The sequence below is a fragment of the Orcinus orca genome, chromosome 4 (assembly GCF_937001465.1).
Source record: "Orcinus orca chromosome 4, mOrcOrc1.1, whole genome shotgun sequence".
Taxonomy (NCBI): Eukaryota; Metazoa; Chordata; class Mammalia; order Artiodactyla; family Delphinidae; genus Orcinus; species Orcinus orca.
This window is the reverse complement of record NC_064562.1, coordinates 110,019,877-110,039,296: the sequence shown is the minus strand read 5'-3', so window position 1 is coordinate 110,039,296 and position 19,420 is coordinate 110,019,877. Positions and strand designations below refer to the sequence as shown.

Here is a 19,420-nt window from a genome sequence, read left to right as displayed (position 1 = left end):
TACCAAAATGTTCATTGCAGGTCTATTTACAATAGCCCGGAGATGGAAACAACCTAAGTGCCCGTCATCGGATGAATGGATAAAGAAGATGTGGCACATATATACAATGGAATATTACTCAGCCATAAAAAGAAACGAAATTGAGCTATTTGTAATGAGGTGGATAGACCTAGAGTCTGTCATACAGAGTGAAGTAAGTCAGAAAGAAAAAGACAAATACCGTATGCTAACACATATATATGGAATATAAGAAAAAAAAAGTCATGAAGAACCTAGGAGTAAAGCAGGAATAAAGACGCAGACCTCTTAGAGAACGGACTTGAGGTTATGGGGAGGGGGAAGGGTGAGCTGTGACAGGGCGAGAGAGAGTCATGGGCATATACACACTAACAAACGCAGTAAGGTAGATAGCTAGTGGGAAGCAGCCGCATGGCACAGGGATATTGGCTCGGTGCTTTGTGACAGCCTGGAGGGGTGGGATGGGGAGGGTGGGAGGGAGGGAGACGCAACAGGGAAGACATATGGGAACATATGTTTATGTATGACTGATTCACTTTGTTATAAAGCAGAAACTAACACACCATTGTAAAGCAATTATACCCCAATAAAGATGTTAAAAAAAAAAAAAAAAATCAGACTGCCAAGCTGAATAAAACAGAAAATCCAGCTATCCTATTTGGGTTGGCCAAAAAGTTCGTTCAGGTTTTGTAACATCTTATGGATCCCGAACGAACTTTTTGGCCAACCCAATACAAACGCACTTTGACTAGAAAGACACAGGTAGGTTAAAAGTAAAGGAATGGATTAAAATAGACTGTAACACTAACCACAAAAATGATAGAATGTCTGTATTTTTATCAAAGTAGACTTCAGGACAAGGAATATTCCATAATGAGTAAAAGGGGCCAATTCATTGAGAAGACATAATAAGCCTAAATGTGTATGTACCTCATAAATAAGTTTGAATTTATCTAAAGCAAAAACTGACAGGACTAAAAGGGAAAATATAAAAACTGACTTAAATTTGAGATTTCAATACTCCTCTCTCAATAATCAACAGAACAAATACAGAAGAAATTAGTAAGGAAATAAGATACTTGAACAACACTATCAACCAGCTTAACCTAATTATCATTTATGAAACACTCCACTCAAGAGCAGCAGATCCATATTCTTTTCAAGGGCACCTAGACCATTCATCAAGATAGACCATCCCTGGGCCATACAATAATATGAGCTAATTGAAAAGGAAAGAACAGAATCTGTTCTTTGATCACAAGAGAACTAAATTAGAAATCAATAACAAAGAGATATCTGGAAAGGTTCCAAATCTTTGGAAATTAAGCAACCTATTTCTAAATAATGAAGAGTATTTTTGGAGTTGATAGAAATAAAAAGTTGAAAAGGATTAGACAAAATCATTCACATTCACATTATTACTGAAATTGGAAAGCAGAGGCCTAGAATGGTTTGGGGTGACTTATTTAAGGTGACAACGTGGCTGCTTCCCCAGCACAGCACTTCTTACACCCTGACTTGACAGATGGTTTCAGTGCATGTCTTGTTCCTCCTTCCAGACTGTGAGCTCCCTGTAGGCATGGCTGATTCGTGTATCCCTGCATTGCTCAAAACACCAAGTACGCATTCAATGAATGATAAATAAACCATAAATGGATATTAGCAGGGTGAAGACCTGAAGGCTGCTCTCCAAGGCCCAGGGCAATGTTTATTCTGTTCTGCTACATAGACAGAGGGCAAAAGTTAATGGCTTTGGAGTCAAGGCAGCCCTGACTCACACCCAATTCATGTGATACTCAAGTGACTTCATTTCCCAGGTTCCTCATTTGTGAAATGGGAAAACAAGCCCTGCCTACAGGGCTGAGGTAAGAATTAAATCATGGAGTGGAGAGCTGTTGTTCCTTTTGGCTGCCCAGCCTCTGATCCTTCTCTGAATGTTTGGGAAATTCTCCATCTGATACATCAGAGCCATCTTTCCACCACAGAACCAGAAAATGTCAGACTTACCTTCCCAGACTCCCTTGTGATGAGGGCATGGGCATGTGATTGAGGCATGTGATCAAGGCATGTGACCAATCAGACACACCCACCCCGGATTTTGAATTGGAAGCCATCGATACGTACAAGCTGGAGTCATAAAGGATCTGGCAACTGAACTTCCCAGGGGCAGCAGGGGCAGCCATTCTACAGCAGCTCTGACTGACGGAACTTTCCGTGATGATAGAAATGTTCTAAAATATAATGTAGCTAATGTGTAGAAATCCCTCAACACTGTGCTATCCAATCTGGGAGCCACTAGCCACATATGGCAATTGAGCTCTTGAAATGTGGCGAGTTCCACTGAGGAACTGAATTTAAAATATTATTTAATTGTAATTGATTTAAATGTAAATAACCACATGTGTCACGAGGCTACCATGTTGGACACTGCAGTTCTGCAGACAACATCCAGGGCCCAGTGTTGGTGGTGTCAGCTGTGTAAACAGAAGGTCTGGGCTCAGACATGGCAGCAAGGGTGTCTTCATCACTGAGTAGTTTGCCAAGCCCAGTTCCCTGGTTTTCCAGAAAGCTTTTCATTACCCTTTACTAAATTCCTTTCTTACCTAAACTGCCCAGGGTGGGTTTGTGATGCTTGCCCCCCAGAATCCTAAGTGATACAAATGAGGTGTAGAATGCAGCAGTGTCTAGAACAGCTCAGTGAGGACTCAATAAATCTTTCCACACTCTCCTAGGTATCAACGTGGGCAAGTGCTAATTATAGGACATGTACTCTGCTCTGTCTGTGAAGATTAAGTTGTAATATCATCTAATCCTACAGACAGGAAAGGCAGATAAACTGTCTGGGTGAACTCCAGCCCATCTCCTGTGGTGTCTTTTTCAGGTTAAGGTAGCATTCAGGATACACAACATACTTATACTCAAGGGCCCAAAGGAACAGTGTGCTCTTAACTCTAGAGGGGAAACTGGTATCTATTTTTAGTCCATGAACACCAGATCTGGGACCTCTTCAAGTTTTTACCTTCCTGTAGTCTACATGGCCTAATTTATATAACTTATATCCTCAGTTTGTAGAAATGACCATAATTTTTAAAAAGAAAATAAAAAACCAGGAGGAAATGCAATTTATTTCTACATGATTCATTTCCCAAATGGAACCATGCCTCTGATTAAAGCTGAAGTGGGATTTCTACACGCAGAGTCAGGCTTGGCTGACAGGTTACCAGGGCAACCTGTAGCTCTGGGAGAGCTACTGTCCCTCCCACTGATTGTGGCTCACGATGGAAAGCGGCTTCAGCTTTCCTCCAATGAGGATTGGATTTGTGCTACCAGTCACTGCTCTTGGGGAGGAAAGTGCTTTCAATACAGCTGCTTCCCTCTCTGTGCAGGGATGGGAAACCATGGCCTCTGGAGTCAGGCTGTCAGGTTTTAATGTAGCTGCACCACTCACTGTCTGTGTGAGTGGATACATAACATCTTTGAGCCTCAGTTTTCTCATCTCTGAAATGGGGATATGAACACTCATTTTGTAATCCTGTTGGGAGGATTAAATGTGTTCATAAGAATAAAGTGCTTTATAAAGTATAGTGGACACTAAATAATATTATCACATATGATGTCATCTAATGCACATGGTAACTAATCACAGCCACCATTTATCAAACTTTTGCTACATGTTGTACACTGAGATAAGAGTTTATATATAAAACCATATTTAGGGGCTTCCCTGGTGGCACAGTGGTTAAGAATCCGCCAGTCAATGCAGGGGACACGGGTTCGAGCCTTGGTCCAGGAAGATCCCACGTGCCACGGAGCAACTAAGCCTGTGCGCCACAATTTCTGAGCCTGCACTCTAGAGCCTGAGGGCCACGACTACTGAAGCCCGTGCGCCTAGAGCCCGTGCTCCGCAACAAGAGAAGCCACTGCAATGAGAGGCCCGTGCACCACAATGAAGAGTAGCCCCTGCTCACTGCAACTAGAGAAAGCCCGCGTGCAGCAATGAAGACCCAACGAAGCCCAAAGTAAATAAATAAATAAATAATTTAAAAAACCACCATATTTAATTCACATAACAAGCCCCCAAAGTATTTATCCTTATTTTCGAAATCAGGTTTCAGAAAGATTAAGTGACCTGTCCGTGGTAGTAAAGCCAGTGAAAGAGTCGGGACTTGGACCCAGGACTAGACTTTCTTAAGTTCATTTATTTATCCAACACATATTTACTGAGTATCTACTACTCTTCACCACCACACATTGTATTCCTCAGTGATATATGATTATCTTTCAGTGAAAACTCATAGTGATAATGCAAGTTCTTAGATTAGAAAGAAGCCTTCTTATAATAATTAGAGCACCACCTATGCTCACAATAATACTGATATACTTCACTCTTTTCCTAAAGCATTCATATACATGTTATTTGCTTTCCTCAGCAAACACGAGGGATGATGCTTTGCATTCCCTCTCAGCAGAAAACGCCCCCTTTGGTGGGAAGTTGGAACAGTACTCAGAGGCTGAGAAACTTCTCTCCCACTGGCTAATTAATTACCTTCATCTACCTAATGCCTCTTATGCCCCAGGCACTATGATGTGCTTCGTTTTTTCACACATGGATTACCTCATGCAATCCTCGCAGCTACTCTGTGAGGTGCTATTATCACCATCTGTTTTATAAATGAGTAACTTGGGGCCCCCGCAGAGTTTCCCTGTGAGGAGTCCAGGTTAAATAACTTTCTGTGGTCACAGAGCTAGAGGGTGGCAGAGCTGGGATTTGAATCCAGGCAGTCTGCCAGGCCTGCGTGTTCACTTCATGTTATTTCTCTCTGTTTTTGCAGATTAGAGGATTTGAATTTCCCTAAGTTAAACACTCATATGACACAATTCCACCGCATGTCAACAACTCTAGGCCCTATTGTCTCACAGCCCTGGGGTGCCCTGTCTCCTCCTGAAGACTCTGAACTCCCTCTGATCAGAGAACTAGCTGAGATCTATATACAACAGGAGCTCAGTAAATGTTTGAGGAAGGAAAGAAGAAACAGAAGAGGAAAGGAGGGAGGTAGAGGCAAGGAAAAACAAACGGAACGGTATCTCTGAAAGGGGATCTCACCTTCTGTAGCCTCTGCCTCTCAGCTTCCACTGATGAGCGAACTAATTGGATTTCCACCATGTGCTTCTTCACCAAGTCTTCTAGGTGCTTCACCAGCTGGTCTTTGAGATGTTTCTTCTCCTCTTCTGTCTGATCTTTGATTTTACGAAGGTCTTCTTCATATTTTTGCTTCATACATTCTGTCTCAATACATGCCTCTTTCTTGGTCTATAAAAAGAAAAAGGGCTTGTAAAACTGCCAGGGTGGGGAGAGGAGGAGATCACCATTTCTCTTTTGTGTAACTTCTACAATGTTGATTACTGATTTCAAAGCATGTATCACAAGGTACAATAAAGTTTATAAAATCATGTTTGATATCTGTAAGAGACTTCACTTTATCCACCATCGGAAAAGGGCTTTTTGGAGTAGTGTATCTATTGTCATAGGATCAGATATTCCAGCCCATACTATGGCGGTTTCTAAAAAATGCTTTGTTTGTTTTGACTGGGAACATATAGCAGGAACCTTAAGCAAGCTTCCAGTTTCCCAGGAGCTAATGATAAGGAGTTGGGGGAATTCTGCTACATTCTCAGTCTCCTGGCTTGACATGCAATGACATGCAGTTGGCAGGACGTTGGCTGGAACTTCACACCCATGCATGCACCCCTGAAACTATGGGACCTGTTGCTTCCAAGTGGACCTGTCATTGTTTGGGGCTGGCCTCCATCTGAAGCTCATTCCAGCAGAGTCCCCCTGTGACTGCTCCATCCCCAGGACTGGGTCAGACAGTACCTGTGTATCTGTGCCTCCTTTCGTGCATGGACACTCCTTGGGAAAGTTCTGATCCTGCTGAGGATGGAGACTGCAGGCTTCCAAATCATTCTCTTTCCCTAGGACTTTATTCTCTGAAACCCTCTCAGTCTTCATGTCATCTGCAAGTACAGTGTCAACATCATTGGGAATGCCCTTGGCCTTGGCCTCATGCCTGAGGCCTCTGCAGTTGGGTTGCCATTCTGCTATTCAACTATTTTGCCCTTGACTCCCCTATGTAATCCCTGCTCCATGGCCTTCTGGCCTCAAGCAAGGTCCAAGTGGTGATTGTCACCTTTGCCCAAGTAGCATCTTGAGTTCAAACAGTTGTCCGGCTCTCCCTTCTTAAACTAGTCATCTTCAAATTTTTTTGATTGTGCTTTCCATAGTTTAAAAAGAAATTGAGGACGTTCCTGGATATATGTACATTCAAAGGATTTAAATAAAGAGATTTCAAGTATAAGACAAAAAATAAATATAGTTACAATTGCTCAGTTTCTTCCCATATGCCCTACTTCTGAGACCACTGCTGTAAACCCTCTATACCCTCTGGTTCCAACTCATACTTTCCAGCCCGAGGTGATTTCTTCTTTCCCAGACACCTCACTGCTGCCTGGGCCGCACCCATGATAGCAAGGCATGCTGTGGGCTGTAAAGTAGCAGTCCCATAAACTCCCTAGAGGCAGAGCCTATGTTTTGTGCCTTTGTTATATCTCCCAGTGTCAAGCTGATGACACTGTACATACTCAAACACTTTCTGATGAGGGAGCTCAGTGGAAAGCACTTTGGAGTCAGATAATCTGAGACTCAAACACCACCTCTATCACCAGGCAGCTGGCTGGCCTTGAGCTAGCCACGTTAACTTTCTCAGCCTCATGTCTTCATCTGTGACATGGGATACTGACGATACCTAACTCACAACATTATTGGGAACACCCAATAACATCACTGTGTGAATGATGTTAGAGTATAAAGCGTTGTCTAAGTCTAGGGAAAAGCCAGAGCTGAGAAGTTCAGGCACTACGGTGGATCTGGTGGAGAACTTTCTGGGGGGCCAGACATCCTTTTGCATCATGCCTTTTAAATACCTGACCTGCGGCAGCTCTGGATGTCGGCTCACTTGTGTCCTGCATGGATGGGACTTGCCCACCAGGCAGGTCGGATCAAATAGCCCTGCCCTCCACTCTGCTCCCTCAACGTCTCAAGGCTGCAAGCAGCGTCAGGCCAACCTTTGCTGTGTAAGGAAATCGTTCCGGGCATCTCACCGCTTTTCTGTGTCACATGACACTCCTGCAACATTAGTCTGTCTTTGGCAACAGCCAGCTTCTCCCCAAGTTTTTCTGCAGTGCTTTTTAACTCTGAATTCTCCTGTCGAGCCTCCTTGAGCTGCACATCCAGGTCCTAAATAGACAGAAAGGGTCTCATTTCTCTTGTTACAGTTCTGGGTCAAGACATCCTATGTACATCAGATCTGAAAAGTGGGTAAGTGCACAGCATATGCCTTTAATCTCTGGAATTCAGTGGCTCAGGGTTCATCAAATCCCTACTCATCCTCTGATTGGCTGTGTGACTTCTGGCAAGTTATTTAACCTTTCTGTAGTGAGGATCAAATGAGATAAAGTGTCTGGGACGGAAAAAAAAATGCTCAGGGAGTATGAAGGATACTAGCTGCTGTTACTTTTAGAGATGGGGCTCTGTGAGTCTGTGGGCCTCATGTAACTGACTTGTCAATGGTCTGGCTTTCCACAAATACAAAGCCCCAAGGATGTTAGGACAGCAAGTTGTTACGGAGTGAGTGGGGGGTTTAGAATTAGGCTGAATTGAGTTCAAACACTTTGTAGCTGTGTGCCCAGCTAGGGCCATCCTTAAGCTTCTCAATTTCGGTTTTATCTTCTCATCTCTAAATTGTAAGTCTCTCAGCTCTCAGAGGACAGGGATCAAGGCTGGCTCACCGTGTGTCTCCTGCCCACAGCCCCGGCCTGGCACATGGTAGGTGTTGCACACACACTTGCTGAATGAATGTGGTTGAACTCCATGGAGGTAATAATGCTCGCTCTGGCAGAAGTCAAGGGCTTCGCACAGTGCGTGACACACGGTAGGTGTTCGACACTAGGGGCCATGCTTAGTCTCCCATTTGGAAGGTAGGAAGAGTCCCGGCTTTACCTGAATGCGGTCCTTCAGCTTCTGGGCGTACTTCTTCAGGTCACTTATCTTGCGGCCTCTGTGCTCCAGATCCCCTTCTAGCTTCCGGACCTGGGCCTGCAGGGCCGCCTCCTGGGCCTGGAAGTTCTTCCGGAGGTCGGTCTCCTTCTCCTGCCACTGCCACAGGGCCTCGCTCACCGACTGCTGCATGGCCTGCTGGACGGCCTCGTTCTCCCGCTCGTACGTGGCCTGCAGCTCCTCAGCCTTCCAAGCATAGTCCTTGCTCAGCTGCTGGTTCTCCGCTCGCAGCCGCTCCACTTCCAGCAGGACCTCCCGCATTTCGGGGCCGCAGCCCGGCTCGGCCTGGGGCTTGGGACCCTCCTGGGCGAGCCCGCCCCACCCGGGCGCCTCGTGGCCGCTCATGTGCCGGAGCCTCTTCTCGTAGTCGGCCTTGAGCTCCAGCATCTCCTTGGAGAGGGTGAGCACCCGCTCGGCGTGCTCGGCCTCCACCCTCAGCTCCCTCTCCTGGGTCTCCAGCCTGCACGCGGCCGACCGGGCCAGCGCCTCCTGCGTCAGCCGCTTCTGCAGCTCCAGGGCGCTCTCCAGGGCCTGGACGCGCTGCCTCAGGGCCTCCTCGCCCGCGCGGCCCTGCGCCTGCAGGAGCCTGGCCTCCGTCTCGGCCACCGCCTTCCGCAGCTCCTCCTGGTGGGCCTCACGCAGCGCCTCCATGCCCGCCTCGGCCTCGTCCTGGCGGGTGTTGAGGGTATAGATCACCTGCGGGAGAATTCGCGGAGCCGGGTTAGTGGGAGGGGCGTGGGTGTGGTTGAGGGGCCACGTGACCGGAGAGGGCCGTGACCCTGCCGTGACGTAGGCTGATCCCCACGAGCTGCACCTGAGAAGAGGATTTGAGTGGAAGTGATTAGAAACTGTCCTCAGGAGAAACCGGTAAGGAGTTTGGGACCTCTGGGAAGCACCATGGGAATCCAGTGAAGGGTCTGAAACAATCTGGGCCGCAAAAAGAGCCCCTCAAAACCAAACCAAAACAAAATACAACAAAACACTAGAAAATAGAATCCAGCAATGTAAAAAAAGGATTCCACACCATGGCCAAGTGGGATTTATCCCAAGAGTGCAAAGTTGATTTAACATCTTAGAATGGGATTGACATATATACACTACTATGTGCAAAATAGAGAGCTAGTGGGAACCTGCCGTATAGCACAGGGCGCTCAGCTCTGTGCTCTGTGACGACCTAGATGGGTGGGATGGGGGCGGGGGGCGGGCAGAGAAGGAGGGAGTCCAAGAGGGAGGGGATATAGGTATACATATAGCTGATTCACTTCACTGTACAGCAGAAGCTAACAGAACATAGTAAAGCAACTATGCCTCGATTTTTTAAAAAAAGACAGAATAAACAGAAAACCGAAAATAGTAAAGAAAAAAAAATCAATGTGACACACCACGTGAATAACATAAAGGACAAAACCCACAAGATTGTTTCAACAGACACAGGAAAACCATTTGACAAAAATCCAATACCGCTTCATAACAAAAACACTGACCAAACTAGAAAGAGAAGGGAACTCCCTCAACCCAATAAAGGGCATCTATGAAAAACCCACAGCTAACATCGTACTCCATGGTGAAAAACTGTTCTCCATAACTTCAGGGCTAGGTGCTGAATACACATTCAGAATCTCAGAAAATCCTCATGGCAGCCCTGCAAAGTTGGTATTTTTCTCCCCATTCTAAGAATGAAACATTGAGGTTCAGAGAAATTAAGCAACTTTTTCAAGGTCACAAGGGATAAGAAGATTTGAATAACCTGTGCTCACAGCATGGTACTGCACTGTATCTCACCATCCCTCTTGAACATTCATTCATTTACGCATTTACTGAATATCTCAGATGTACCATGTTCTGTGCTGAGCACTAGGAATATGTGCTGATCAATAAGGCAACTGAGGGCTTCCCTGGTGGCGCAGTGGTTGAGAGTCCGCCTGCCGATGCAGGGGACACGGGTTCGTGCCCCGGTCCGGGAAGATCCCACATGCTGCGGAGCGGCTGGGCCCGTGAGCCATGGCCGCTGAGCCTGCGCGTCCGGAGCCTGTGCTCCGCAATGGGAGAGGCCACAACAGTGAGAGGCCCGCGTACCGCAAAAAAAAAAAAAAAAAATAAATAAAAATAAGGCAACTGACATTGTGACCTCAAAAATATTATAATTGGTCAGGAGAATCTGACAAGAATATGGTCAGTTTCAATGCACTAAGTGCTATGTGAGGGATCAGCACCACTTACTAGGAAAATACAGAGGGAGGGTCTAGTAGAAAAGACAACTTCCCAGAAAAAGGGAGCCTTGTCTCCTCATCCTTGGGGGTAACCCGTTCCCTTTTACATGTCAACCTTCATGTGGGTAAGAACAATATGACTTCTTTGTCTTGTATCATAGCACTTGGTATGAAGTTGAGCACACGACAGGTTCATAATAAGTATCTATTACGGTACTATTGCTGGTCATCAAAGATTCATGCTTTCTTTCCACAGAGTTGCTGCAGAGGAACAGCCACCAAGCAGAGACCACGTTTCCTAGTCCCCTTGCATCTAGATGGGACCATATGACTAGTGATTGCCAATGGAACGTGGCCAGAGGTGGATGTGGATGTCATCTCAGGTGGATGTCATCTCAGGGCCAACGCTGGGGATAGGGTTGGGGGGGGTTAAGAAGGAGGCATGTCCTTTCCCGTCTCTTTTTCCAACTGCAAACTTACTGTGGAGTGCAAGATGGAAGGTGCCTGGGTCCTCAGTGACTGAGTAGAAGGCCACCTGCCCACCAGGAGCACTGGCCTTGATCTCTACACGAACAAGAAATAAACTATTGTGTTGAGCCTCTGAAGTCTTGACATTTGTTACCGCAGCCATGATCACCCTGGGAGAACTCACAGGACTCAGCGTATAGTCATACTCATGGCTATGATTAATTATAGAGAAAGGATACAAAGCAAAATCAGCAAGCGGAAAAACGAGCTTGGCAGTGGTGGAGGTCAGCGGGGAGTCTGGAGGAAACGAGGTGAAAGCTTGCAAGAATCCTCCGCGAGTGGAGTCACACAGGACTTGCTTAATTTCCCCAGCAAGGGGGTGTGACAACACATGTGAAATACTGCCTACCAAAGGAGCTCATTGAAGACGTAGCAAGGTTTTTAACTGGGGGCCAGTCGGGTAGACAACGTCTTCTCGGCATTACCAGAATTCCAGACTCCCAGAAAGAAACTGCTCACATAAATCACATTGTTTGCACAAACAGTTAAGGCCTGCTGAGATGTTCTTATTAGTGTGGGTGATGGGAACCCTCTGGAAATCCACGTTCCCAGACGCCAGCCAAGGGTCAATTTTGCAAACAGACCATTCTAAGGATAAGCAGTCTCAGGTGTGCTGTGTTAACTTTTCTGCAACCTGACACCCCAACTGATAAAAAAAGACTGACTTTTATTTTCAGTGGAGTCAAGCTGTGGCAGATCAAATCTTAACGTAAATGGGGTTTTCTCACGGTGAAGAACAAAACATCCTTGTAAAGTTTATTCCGTGAAATTTGGCATTGGTTATTCCATTGAGGATAAAATAAATGAGTGGTGGTGGTGGTGATCTTGGGAACTGCGGTTCCTATATTCACTATACCTGTACAACAGAAAACTTCGATGGAGATCCAGTATATTCTGATGTCACTAAAGCACTTAATGAAGAAAGAACCCAAACATTGTACCCATTTGAGTGAGAACCATGTCACCTGGATCAGGGTCTAAAGGACTTCAGCTTTTTCCAGCATTCACTCATGTGAGTCTGCCCTGTCTGTGAAAATGCTCCCCATGGGCACACCCTTGAATTAACACAAGACCAGATTTCAGGCTGGAGGTAGCAGAGAGGGTCTCACACTAGGCTCGAGCCTCAAGGCACTTTGGCATGTACACTTTTATTCGTGGTGTCTTGCAGTTAAAGTCCCCAGACAATCCCCACCAAAGACCTGCCCAAACTGTTCTCTTAGGCTGAGATCTGGTTTCAGAACTTTTGGCTTTCTAGAGGTGCCAGACCCACCATCTCCTGACCTTCCTTAGAAGGTTACTCCAAGGGTATGTAGGCATAACCTGGAAAGTATGATACGTTATTATTCATATCATATTTTAGTCACCATCCTTTTTTATACACATATACATTCATATGCACCATGATTTTTTTTAATTTCGTAGATATCTTGGAGATTATGCTATTTCTGTATATAACGAGATTCCTCATTTTTATTTTTGGCTACTTCCTATGCCATATCATATGGATGTGCTATGAATTATTTCTCCATTACCTGCTGATAGACATTAAGTTGCTTCTCTGTGGAAGATCATCAATATGTTTACTTTGGTGTTATTAAATAAAATTTTCCTTACTCTTTTTTTCCATTCCTGTTGGTAATCTTGAGGTCCAATTTTTGCTTATGAATGCAACAAATGAAATTCCAGAGCTTGATCTTAAAAAACTAATCTTCACAGTTAGTATAGAATCTTAGGAAAGAGATGAAAGAGGCGTCTCCTCTCCCAGCCGTAGGTGGGGAGAGATGCCATTTTCCATCATAAAACTGATATGAAGAATTTGTATTAGAATTCTTCAGTTCAAAAGCATCAAACTCATTTCCCTGAACAACATGGAGACATTTGTGAATGTTCACAACTGTGCCCATGGCAAGGGCACTCCTGGCACTACTCTGTTGGGTCATCTTGCCTATTCTCAAGTCAGTCTCATCTTTTTCCACTCTCTCCACTTCCTCATTCCCACAACCTTGATCTCTGAGCTTGCCCTCCTTCTTCCCCTAGCCCAATAGTCTCTTTTTACCTTAATTTCTCTCCTTTAAAGCCACAACCAATCATGTCAACTACCTTCTTATTGACATCTTCAAATCACCTGCGCACCTCATCTTTAGCCTCCAGATCAACCCATCCACCTCAGCTCTTGTCAAATAATACTAACTGGTACTTAAGATTTCCAACCTCATCTATGCTCTCCATGCAGATACCATTTAATTGAGTTATTGTAGTAATTCCCTATTCTTTTTTTCCACAAGGGCTATTTCAATTTTCTACCATGTTTCTCAGGGCTACGACCCTAAATCCTGGCCCACTGCTACTCTCCTAGCATAGTTATCTCCTGTTTTTTTTTTTTTTGCGGTATGCGGGCCTGTCACTGTTGTGGCCTCTCCCGTTGCGGAGCGCAGGCTCCGGACACGCAGGCTCAGCGGCCATGGCTCACGGGCCCAGCCGCTCCGCGGCACGTGGGATCTTCCCAGACCGGGGCACGAACCCATGTCCCCTGCATCGGCAGGCGGACTCTCAACCACTGCGCCACCAGGGAAGCCCCTCTCCTGTTTTTTTTGAAGGAGTAATGATTAAGGGCTTGGACTCCAGAACCAGCCAAACTCAGCTGAAGTCCTAGCTTCACTGTCTCTTAGCTGGTGACCTGGGTCAGGTGATTCAACCTGTCTGGAGCTCAGTTTCCTAACAGTAAAATCGGATTAACAATAGCACCAACCTCCTAAGGCTACATTGAGGGCTACATGAGATATTGCATAGAGACACCAGATACCCAATAACTACGTAATGAATATTACCTTCTGTCCAGAGAAAAGGACTTGGACTTTTAACTGCAGGCTGGGAAAAAGCCAGAGCATTTGGTCATTCTTGGTATAGTATTGGGGGCAGAAGCAGACTGGTGTGGTTAAAGAGAGAATGGAGGGTGGGGAAGGGGAGATTAAGAACGTGTGCCATTCTTCCCCAAAACCACTGGTGAAGGGAATAGGGATAGAGTAGGCAGATGACTAGATGGGCAAACAGGATCAAAGTAACATGGAGGGCACTAGAGAAAGGCAGATAAGAAGATTTAGTAGAAAGGAAAAGAAACAGAAGAAATGGTATAACTCAAGATAAATGAGTTTTACTTGGAACAATGGGGGGAAAGCATAAAGAATTTCACCTCCTATGTAAAGTGTCCTTTAGCTCCCTCCAGATACTAGAAACTTATCCCATTTATCTGTCCTCCAGTGCACTGTGAACCACTTGGTTGTTACGGCCCTTTCATATCATAGTATGGACATTTAGATGCTGGATGTCAAAGTAAAATGTGAGCTTCATAAGCATAGGGACCTCAGCTGATATATTCTTTAGTTCCCCAAGCACTTAGCACAATGGCTGGCCTGATCCAGACTCTAGTGTGTTTCCTGTTAGACTGAAGGAGAACTTTGTAAGGGGTGGCAAGAGACTGAACGAATAGGATTCCAGAAGAGAGACCTGCAGGCATAGAGGCCCTGAAGTGGGAACACACATGAAAGAGACAAGCGTAACAAGTAAAAGACTAGGCTTTGGAGTCTACACTGCCTGAGTGCAGATCCTCTTTGCCATTGCATGGATGCCATACAACATATAGCAGATGCTATCTGCTCTGTGTGACCTTGGGCATGCCATATAATCTCACTGGGCCTCAGTCTCCTCATCTGTACAATGGGGAGAATAAAGTTCCTGCTTCATGAGGTTACTGAAGGATTAAATGAGACAGTGCTATACGGCACATCACATAATGCCTGGCTCACCCACCGTAAGCACCTATGGGACCTGGCTGTTCCTATTATGGTTGTCCACAGGGCACTTTAAGCCTGATGGAGACTTCTGTGGCAATGGCACTCCTCTTAGGGAAGGCAGTATAGTAGAACTGGTGGAGTAGGGGTCCTCTGGAGTGAGAGAGACCTAGATTTAACTTCCTGGTAATAGAGATTGCTGGTGGACCCAAGATCTGTTTCTCTCCCTTGTCCTTAGAAATAGAAGCTTAACTTGTCCGTGGGCACACTGCCACATTCCTCAGCCTCCCTTCTAACTTGGAGCAGCTAAGTGACCAAGTTTTGCCTAGTTGGATATAAGCAGATGTGTCATTATTTCTTCCGAGATGAATCTTCTATTTTCAAGCGTTCATCTTGAACCATGAAGGGGATGCCACAGGCTAAGGTTGGCAGGACAATAAGATAAGAGGAACCGGGGTCTCTGACACAGTGGAAGACCATGCCAGCCCTGCAGTGATTCCAACAGGATTGCACTGGGTTTTCTGTCATTCACAGACAAACTAGCTCTGTTTGATACATATACTTCTCAACTCTGATCTTTTAAAAATTGCTTAAGTTATTTCACTTCTTGAAGCCTCAGTTTCTTGCCTGTAAAAGAGAGATAACCCAGACCTGTTTTTTTTTGAGGATCAAATAGGATTACATCTTTTAGTTGTTGGCACATAGTAGGTACTTATTAAATGTTTTTTTCTTCTCTTTTCTCACACTATGCCCTCAAAAGGAACGTCGCTTGTTTTTTGGAGACACAATCTGCTCTACCTCCCCACCCTACCCCACCCTCAGAGTCTGAAATTGTTGAGCAGATCTTGAGCATACCCACCCTTCTCCTGGGCCTGATGACTCACAGGTCACTTGGCAACCTTTCCGCTGCCACCTGCTTGATTTCTTTCAGTCACCACCTACTCAACTGAAACTTCAAAGTGACTGACCCAAGCCTTATTTGTGAATCTTCTCCCTCAGGAGGAGGCCAACTTCAGAATCCATCAAGGGACATGAATAATTCAGGAGCCAAGAGAAATACTGAGCAAGTTGCAATGTCTTCCCAAGGGTTTTAGAAATTCACTGCTAATGGTGTGAGTTCAGAGAAAATTTCTGCAGCGGGCCTGTTAAGGTCTTAGAGGTCGAGTATTGTAGGTTTAACAGAGCTATAATGAATGGTTTCTGAGCCTCAGATCGTAACGAAAGTTTCCATCCAGTCTGGCAGCAGGATTCAGAAGTGAAATGGAAAAGGAAAACAGGAAGTAATATTTATTGAGTGCCCAGAGTATAACTTCTCTGGGCCAGGTGATATACATATTATTTGTCAATAAATCTAACAATTTTACAAAGTGGACATTCTCATGCTTCTTCCTGTTTGACATTGGGTGGGGTTAATTTAACATCTAGGAGGGACAGAGCATGGTGCTTAAAAGGAGGCTTTGGATTCTGCTGGACCTGGGTTCACATTGTAGCTCCACCTCTCTCTAGCTTGAGGAAGTATTGAACCTCTCTGATTCTGTAACATGGGGAGATCAATGCCTACCTCATAGATTTATTTGGAGATTAAAATGACATACAGAACCTAAAACCGTTAGCAGCATTCCTAGCACAGAGTAAACACTCGAGAAATTCTGACTGCTATTATTTTTACTATTATTGCCAAAAGACAATGTTAAAAATAAATAATAAAATAAATAAAATAATGTTAAAAAGTGCAGATGCTGGGATTGAAACCCAAATCCTTTTGGATCCAACAATTAAAAGAAATAGAACAATTAGCTTGTTTAGAAAAAACCTGGTGATATTCTTTCATTCAATATTTTTATAGCATCTACTACATGCTCGGCATGGTGCTAGGCACTAGAAAAACAGAACAAATAAGATCATTCTGTTGAGGGGTTTATAGGTTAGCAGAACGTGGTAGATTGTCCTGTTTTTCCATTTTTTCATTCCTTGCTATAGCCCTTCCAGTCTGTGGACAGCATTTACTTTTCTTTCCTTTTGGGCTTGCCTGTGACTTGCTTTGGCCAATGGAATGAGAGTGAACTTGTTGCAAACAGAGGCTTTAAGTGTGTTTATGTGTTTTGGCTTGCTCTGCTTCTAGAAGAGTACATTTAGGGTAGCCATGGGTTCCAAAATGAGAGACACGTGGAACAGGCTGGACCCCAACCCAAAGGCTGGAGTGAGCTTGGCTCAGCCAAGCCCAGTAGAGAGCAGCTGTACAGCAGCCAACCTAAGCAGGAGATAAAGCACTGCTCTTGTAGGCTGCTGAGATTTTTAGGGTTGTTTGTTACACAGCATTATCGCAAGAAAACCTGACTAACACATGAAAAGAGAGAGAGACAAGTAAGCCAATTAGTACATTTAGTGGTATTTGAGGTGCTTTGCTAGAAATCTTCTAGAGAAAGGCACAAGGGTCACAGGGAAGGATCACATTGCTCCAGGAATTCTCTCCCTTCCTTCCTGCATCATCATTAATGGATCACTCCCATCAACATATAAGTGTATTATAATTTTTATCATTGACAAAAATCTTTCTTTTGATCCCACATCTCCCACTTTTCTGCATGTCTTTATAGCAAACTCCTCAAATACTTTGTTTATACCCATTGTCACTAATTCCTCACCTCCACTTCTCTCCTGAACCCTCTCCAGTCAGGCTTTCAACCTCACTAATCCACCAAATCAACAGTCACTGTTTCACTAATGACCTCCAAGTTGCTAAAGCAACAGAAAATTCTCAATCTATCTGTTTAACTTTTCAGCAGCACTTGACATAAGAAATCACTTCCTTCTCCTCGAAACTTTGTCTTCACTTGGCTTCCCTCCTACTGACCACTGACCACTCCTTCTCATTTGATTAGCTAGTTCTTCCTCACCTCTCATCCTTCAAATAGGAGGGCCTCAGAACTTGGGCCTCGGACTTTCGCATCTCTACAAACACTTTCTTGGGATCTCATTCAATTTCACGATTTTATGTATGCTTTTTTTTTGCTAATCACTGTCCAATTTATGTGTCCAGGCTGGACCTGTCACCTGAATGTCAGATTCATGTCCTGTTGCTTACCAATATCTCCTCTATCTAACCTGCACCTCAAATTTAATTCTGGGGATTTTTCCTTCAAAACCTGCTCTTCCCACATTATTCCCCATCTCGCTCCATAGCAACCCCCTTCTTCCAGCTGCTTACGTCAAATTTTGGAGACTATCAATAAATACATGAAAAGATACTGAACATCACTAATTATTTGGGAAATGCAAATCAAAACTGCAATGAGAATCACGTTGTTGTACACCTGAAACTAACACAACATTGCTAATCAACTATACTCCAATATAAAATTTAAAATTTTTTAAAATTAAAAAAAAAACTGCAATGAGGTACCACTTCATGCCCATTAGGATGATGATCATCAAAAAACAAAAAATAAGTGTTGATGAGGATGTGGAGAAATTGCAACCCTTGTGCACTGCTAGTGGGAATGTAAAATGGTTCAGCTGCTATGGAAAATGGTACGGTGGCTCCTCAAAAAATTAAACATAGAATTACCATGTGATCCAGCAATTCCACTTCTGGAATTTCAATTCCAATAATTGAAAGCGGGAACTTGAATAGATATTTGTACACCCATGTTCACAGCATTATTTACACTAGCCCAAAGGTAGAAACAACCCAAGTGTCCATTGATAGATAAATGGATAAACAAAATGTGGTATACACTTACAATGATGTATTACTCAGCCTTAAAAAGAAAAAAATTCGGACACATGCAACAACATGGATGAACCTTGAAGGTCTTAAGCTAAGTGAAATAAACCGGTCACAAATGGACAAATGTGATGTATGATTCCACTTGTATGAGGTACCTAGAGTAGCAAAATTCACAGAGATAGAAAGTAGAATGGTGGTTGCCAGGGGCTGGGGGGAGGGGGTTCTGGGGAGTCAGTGTTTCACGAGTAGAGAGTTTTAGATTGGGAAGATGAAAAAGTTCTAGAGACAGATGGTGGTGACAGTTGCACAACAGTGTGAATGTACTTAATGTCATTGAACTGTACACTTAAAAATGGTAAATTTTATGTCATTTATATTTTATCACATTAAAAAAAGACAGTTAAAAAAAGTTTAGAGCCGTTTCTGCCTCAAATCTGTCTCTGACATCCTAAATCCACTCCATCAGCCAATCCTGAATCTCGCCCCTTCTCACCATCCCATCCTGCCCTTAATCTGAGTCATGAGCACCTCTCACTTGGACCATTACAATGGCCTCAACCCTTGTTTCTACCTTGCCATCTAAGGTCTGTTAAAAGTCAGTGAAAAAAAAAAAAAAGTCAGTCAAATCATGTCTCCCCACTGCTCAAAACCTTCTGATGACTAACCACGCAGAAAATGTCAGAGCCTACGGCAACCAGAAGGGGGTTACATATTCTGGCTCCCCAGGCCGTTTCTGAGCTCACCTCATCTTCTTCTCTTTCTCACTCCCTCCACTCCAACCACATGGACATCCTTGCCGTGCCTCAATCATGCCAAGCACACTCACTCTCTCACTGCATCTCTGTGTATATTGTTGCCTCATCTGGGAGGACCATTCTCCTTTGGGTTTCTCCTCATTTGCCACCTTATCAGTGAGACCCGTGCTGATTACCCTCCAAATCATTGCTCTCCTCATACTTTTTCCTGCTTTATTTTTCTCCATGTCACCTTTATCTGACATATCATATATTTTACATGTTGTTTTTTTTTCGAT

General features: G+C 44.4%; 1 protein-coding gene across 1 annotated transcript in view; it reads right to left on the bottom strand.

Annotated features, from left to right (window-relative positions):
* The window catches only part of FAM184B (family with sequence similarity 184 member B), a 121,118-nt gene that overhangs the window by 64,114 nt on the left and 37,584 nt on the right, over positions 1-19,420 (bottom strand). The window contains exons 2-5 of the mRNA XM_004282519.3: positions 8,075-8,827; positions 7,177-7,312; positions 5,894-6,033; positions 5,123-5,329 (exon numbers count right to left, since the gene is read on the bottom strand). Of these exons, the coding sequence (XP_004282567.1) occupies positions 5,123-5,329; positions 5,894-6,033; positions 7,177-7,312; positions 8,075-8,827 (1,236 nt within the window). The remainder of the gene's footprint in view (positions 1-5,122; positions 5,330-5,893; positions 6,034-7,176; positions 7,313-8,074; positions 8,828-19,420) is intronic.